This window comes from Acyrthosiphon pisum, chromosome A2 (assembly GCF_005508785.2).
Source record: "Acyrthosiphon pisum isolate AL4f chromosome A2, pea_aphid_22Mar2018_4r6ur, whole genome shotgun sequence".
NCBI lineage: Eukaryota > Metazoa > Arthropoda > Insecta > Hemiptera > Aphididae > Acyrthosiphon > Acyrthosiphon pisum.
This window is the reverse complement of record NC_042495.1, coordinates 26,555,177-26,561,397: the sequence shown is the minus strand read 5'-3', so window position 1 is coordinate 26,561,397 and position 6,221 is coordinate 26,555,177. Positions and strand designations below refer to the sequence as shown.

The 6,221-nt window shown below is 27.1% G+C and overlaps 1 protein-coding gene across 3 annotated transcripts; it reads right to left on the bottom strand.

The window, feature by feature from the left end:
- Positions 1 to 1,086: 1,086 nt before the first annotated feature.
- LOC100574703 (kelch-like protein 3) lies at positions 1,087 to 5,049 on the bottom strand. 3 transcript variants are annotated; one of them, XM_029489329.1, is made up of 9 exons: positions 4,684 to 5,049; positions 2,758 to 2,911; positions 2,472 to 2,700; positions 2,223 to 2,398; positions 2,050 to 2,146; positions 1,780 to 1,935; positions 1,607 to 1,704; positions 1,240 to 1,546; positions 1,087 to 1,150 (listed from the first exon to the last, which is right to left on the bottom strand). In XM_029489329.1, exons 2-6 carry the CDS (start codon positions 2,880 to 2,882, stop codon positions 1,813 to 1,815), a joined length of 750 nt encoding a protein of 249 aa, XP_029345189.1. In that variant the 5' UTR covers positions 2,883 to 2,911; positions 4,684 to 5,049; the 3' UTR covers positions 1,087 to 1,150; positions 1,240 to 1,546; positions 1,607 to 1,704; positions 1,780 to 1,812. The 3 variants fall into 3 exon arrangements, with proteins under 3 accessions (XP_029345189.1, XP_029345188.1, XP_029345187.1); XM_029489328.1 differs by having other exon boundaries at positions 4,711 to 5,049; XM_029489327.1 differs by having other exon boundaries at positions 4,738 to 5,049.
- Between the last annotated feature and the right edge of the window lie 1,172 nt (positions 5,050 to 6,221).

The following is a 6,221-nucleotide window of genomic DNA, read 5'->3' as shown; positions in this document are numbered from 1 at the left end:
AGGTATTCAAAAAATATGTTATTTCGATTTTTATTTTTAATATAACAATTATATAAAAAATATTTTAATTATTATGCAATCAGATTTGTGAAAAAATATTTTAATTATTATTGCATTTAGATTTTTATTTTTAATATAACAATTATATTAAGAAATATTTTAATTATTATTGCATTTCGATTTTTATTTTTAATAATTAAGTTTTGCGGAAAATATTTTAATTATTATTGCATTTCATAAGTTTTGCGAAAAATATTTTAATTATTATTGCATTTCAATTTTCTGATCTTTTTGCACATTGTTTTCTTTGTGATCTTTTATTGATATAATATGGACTGTTCCAGGAATGGTATATACATACTACTTATACCTATATCAATACATAATATTTAATTTGGTAATAAATGGGCATTTTTATCTTTTATTAAAAATGTTGTTTTTTTACTTCAGTATAAATTATGAGTGTATAATCTAGTGTTAAAATTATTGATTTTTCATTTTTTAACGGAGGTAATTTATTGTACTCAAACAGTACTTTCTCAATTTTACCCAAATTATACATTTTTTTATTAAAAGTGTTTCGTATGACTCCGACGTTATTGTTTTTACAATTTAAATAAAAATGAAACAGTAATTTTATAAAGTATTCATATATATTTAAACTTAAAAATTAATTAATTTAAGAAAATTACAAAGAAAACAAATTTTCAAAATTTTCAAGTATTCAAAGAAAATTGAAAAATTTCAGAAATTTTCAATGAAAAAAAAAATGTTCGATTGAAAATGTTCAAGCTTACATCTCTAGGTATACCGCTTGGGCGTGATATAAAATCTCTCTCTCATTAATATTTTTAATTAAATCTAGCTAAATTTCCCACCAACTCATCATAACTGACTTACATTTTTATTATTTTTATTCTTTTTGAAGTTTTCAAAATTCAGGCTTTTTAATTTAAATTACCATACTTACTTGATTAAAAACAAAAAAATAAAAATATTAGTTTACCGCATATAAAAGATTATTCAGGACTCCGATCTCATGGCCATCTCTTCTAGTAGACATACTAGATATCATACGCCATTTTCGAGCATTGTAATCAAAAACTTCCGAGCTATCTAATTCCGAATCACTATTATTATGTCCACCGACCTTAAATTCATTATATAATATTTTATTGTTAGCTACTTTATAACAGAAATATCGAAAAAAATTATGAATTGTAAATCAACATTACTTACGGCATATAGATAATTATTGATTACACCAACTCCTACATTGTTTCGTTTAACAAACTTCTCAACACTTGATCTCCAACAAGGTGACTCTGCAGATAAATCAAGCACATCAACAGACCGAAAGTTGATGAAACATATCAGTAGAACCACCCACAGCAAACACTAAATTATCTTTCACTACGGCTAGACCAGCATTTTTACGGTTTGTTATCATTTCAGGTCCATAATGCCATCGGCTTATTTTTATTTCATAAAATTTTGTACTGATCAATTTGTTAGTATCAAACCTACTAACAACTAATTAGATAACCTGTAATAATGAAATTGTTAAATATATTGGAATGAGTGATAAATTATAACATAATTATACTTTATCTCCATGTCTAGGATTATTCCGGATATTATGTGGAATCAGGTCTTTTGACTTCTGTCTATGAAAATTTAATACCTCGTCGATGTATTCTTTACCTTAATAAATTATAAATATATTTTATAAAATTTAAATTAATTAATTTTAAAAGTATGTTAAAAGACAAAAATTACATTTGACACAATTCTTAATAAGAGGTTCTACGGCTACTTTTTTAATAAGAAATCCTTTGATGTTAATGGCAAACGAACGTGTTCCATTAATTCAGGTAAAATAAGCTTTCTTGAACCCGATTCATATTTCACCCAACGAATAACACTTTCAAATACCTAAACAAATGAGTATGCATACTTAATTATGAATTTGAATTACTATTATAAGGTTAATGGATTTTGAATTCGCCAACACTAAAATTTAACAATATTCAATTTTAGTTTGCCTACTTTTTCTTCAGATGGAACTGTAAGTTTATCACTGGCGATCAACTGAATTACTTGTTCCGATGATAACGATAGGAATTCGTCACCACCAACAGCTTCTCTAAGAATCAAAATATATCAATACCTAATAAATAAAATGCCCTTATAGAATCATAATAATAAATTATATATCATACGAAAAGTGTTGTTGAATATATAATTCTGAACTTTTTAACAATTTCGAACAGCTATGTAAATCAGCTATTGCGTATGCAGCGATACAATTTGTGGGGCCCAGTTGTGACTGAAAAAAATCACAACACGCCTCTTTTACTTCTTGTAACTGCAAGAGATTTGAAGCTGGCAATAAATCCTAGAGAAATAAACGAAAAACGATTTAAATAATTTTGTTAAATATAATAAAATTCAATTGTATATATTGTTACCTGGACGATTTCTTCAGTGATTACGATTTTTCCGGAATAAACAAAGTTTACCAACAGCTGTAAAGCGGTTGAATCTATCTCTCTCATAACAACAACATCATGATTCCTTTCTGAAAAATTGGTGAACATAGAGTGGAAATATGGACTAGCCGATGCTAAAACCACTTTCTGTGCGATTACGATTTTATTATCGTCTGCTTTTAGTTTAATATCACAAAAAAATCTATCTCTAAAAAAAAAAAAAATTATTACTTATATTAATTTGTCACATACACTTACAACTTACTGGCGTAACACTTGTAACACTTCATATGTCTCTGTATAAGACAATTTTTTATATTCGTATTTTGCGTGTTTTTCACATCTTCCAAATTCTGTGTTTTGCTTTTTATTTTGCATTGTAAATGGCATATGAAGTTCGTGTTTTGGAGTTCTTAAAACTAAAAAGAAAGAATTTCAAAATTAATTAAAAATATAGAGCAAAATCTTTAATAATCTTATATTAAATATAATGTAATATCAAAAAACAAATTTTTATAATAACGTTCAAAATTATAGGGAATAAGCTGAATATGTGCACTTCGTTGCCCGCTAAATGTACCAACTCTATATGACTTATACTTTGTTCAATTCGTTATTTAATATTCGGTGTATGGTGTTTAAAATTAATCTTAACTTTTCCGTTGCCCGGAATAAAAATTCTGATTCGCAGCAGTATATTATCAGCTTAGGTTAGACCCCGAGTCTTTACGTAAGTGTATGATTTAACTCTCAAGTATCAAAGTTATACCAACTTTGTCGTTTTTACTGAATTCCACCTACGATGGATTAATATAATCAATTAATACAAAATTCTAACCTGACCTGTTGCGTCACTGTTGTATTTTTGACATCCAGAGTTCCTACTTTTCCTGTTGAGTTTCCAAACATTTTGTTTCATAATAACCTTCTCCGTAATATACTTTTTAGTTTAAAAAAAAAGAAAGACAATCTGATAAGTAATTCCAGAGTTGACCATGTACAAAAATGTTCATTTCACATTTATATAGTTAGAAGATACATATAATATATAGACAAAAAAAATAATACACATCAACAAAAGTGCCCGTAACCAGGCGTGCACTTAAGAGGTCATAACTCCGAAACCACTTATTGCACAGCGTAAAAACTTCACAGAAACCTTCTACATATTAATTTTAATATGCCCTGAAATTTTTATCGAAATCGGTTTGGTGGATCTTGACTTATAAAATTTATTCAAAATGTACACTTATTTTTATACATATAGATAAGAAATGTTTGTTCGAAATTCAACAAATACAAGCAAGTCAAAAATATTGTTTATCTGTAGGTTAATAGGTAATTTCATTTTCTTTTATCGTTTTATAATTGCGATTATTGACTATTTTAATGGGAAACGTAAATATTCGATCTTTCATGTATTGCTGTCTTGTTGGTTAGGTTATTGTACTTTCCAGTCATACAAAAATCTAAAAATCTTAAAATTATAAAACCAATACATTATTTTTAATTTAAATCAAAAAAACCGTTTTCGTTTAAATTTTTAGTCCTGCAGAAAACAACAAATTCTAAATAATATACCTATTTGTTTACTTGAAATATGTAATGGTATTAAAATTAATCTGATTATTCCAGACTCTAGTATAACTTTATTGTGACAAAACATAAAAACTGTGATTTTGTTCAATATAATTCAACACATAAGTAATTTTAATAAAATATTACCTATTTAATGTTGAAACACACTTACACTCACACTAGTACTAAGAGTTTCAGTGATTGAAACAGATAAGCGATACAGTTTGTGTACAAAATAATTTGTTTATATCTACTTACATAATATACAATTTATAAATACCAAGATACGTCATACAGACACGTTGCAAATCTTAGATTACACTAAGATTTAGAATATACAGAGTGATTAACAAGTCATTATGTTCCCCATTTTTTAATTTAATAATAAATGTATTCAAATTCTGTTTTTTGAATTTTTAAATATTCACATAAAGACCATATTATTTTAATGTTCATCATATTATTTGTTGTACTTCCGACGGTTAAGTGACTTTTGACGTTACACACTTTAAAATAAAAACCCCCTATAATTGTAAATTACAAAGTGCAAACTTTTTTTTAAAAATATTGTTGTACCTAAATTACGTCCGGCACCATACAATCGCGAACTTACGTTATAGTGTTGCGATGGCGAACTTACATTATAGTGTTACGATGGCGAACTTACATTAATATAGTGTTACGATGGTGAACTCATATTACAGTGTTGCGATCGCGACGCAAAACATTGACACTTGATACAGCGGTAAATAATGCTACGAAGAAACCGTGACACCCACGACGTCCGGCGATAACAGAGACAGGACAACTAGTCGCAGTTATTCCGCCATGCCAGCACACTCATGTAAGTAACCAGTCCGGCCGATATCGTGTTGGACGAGAAGGGGATACGCACGTAAAGTCAACACGTAGACTCGCAAAACATTTCGATATGATTTAAAACAGCACGTCAGTTGGCATTGTATGTTTTTTTATAATATGGTAAATATTAAATAATAATAATATGTTGTGTCGTATTTTATTAATATTTTTAAACCTGTTGATTGAAAATAAAATTTTACATAAATCGTTTTGCATTTTTGTTTTAAATTCATATGAAAAAAAAAAATATTTTACATACATCGATATTTGCATTTTTTGTTTTGATTTAATATTGAAAACGATGGTATTCCGAATACATTTTGTATAACGATTATAATATTTTGGCAACTCATAGTTTGCAATAATTATCATGCGGATAGTACCTTATCTAGTATTACATAGAAATCTGAGGGAATTGACGACGACTTGCGTTAACAACCCTGACTATCACATTTTAGTTTAATTTAATGATAATTTTTTTTTTACAAAAATAAAATACACTTAGCTGTAATGAACCTGAAGGAATGATACTGAATTACGGACAACTCAAAGGCAAGATATGAATTTGCATATATTATAATCCAATAAAATTCACTTTAACCCCGTGTAAAACAAATATAAAAATAATTAATCGCTTTAAAATGCGTAATATAAGAGGTAGAATCTAAGTAAATCATCGGATGTGTAAAATGTATTCAATAGTAAATAATTCAAATTTGATAGAAATTAGTTAGGTATTAATATTTATTTATTACCTATACTGCTTTGTGAATTATTTTAACTGAAATAAGTTCAAATTTACTTTACTTAGTGGGAAGTTTCAAACTAAAATTGTACCTATTGTCAGGCGCTTATGAACTATGACATATAAACATTATATGTATATATTTGTAATATGTTTTCAATAGTAGGTAAATAAGCCAAATTTACTTTACTTGGCGGAAAGATTCAAACCAAAATATTACCTATATAGTTAAACACTATGCCATAAACATAATATATATATATATATATATTTATAAATCAACTAATAAATCGATGATTCGTACTCACGATATAATATTATAAAATATAGTAAATTGTGTTGATGTCTATCTACTTGAGCAACTGAGCCAATATGACAGTTAATAGTTCAATTAATTATTATTGCGAACATCCACAGTTATTTTGTAATATAATTCATACAATAGTAAGTAGTAACTAATAATTAGAGCTGGAATTTTGGTGACTTTTGCATTTTTTTTTCTTTAAGTGTCATACAGTCCTAACAAAAAACTAAATTTGTTTCGT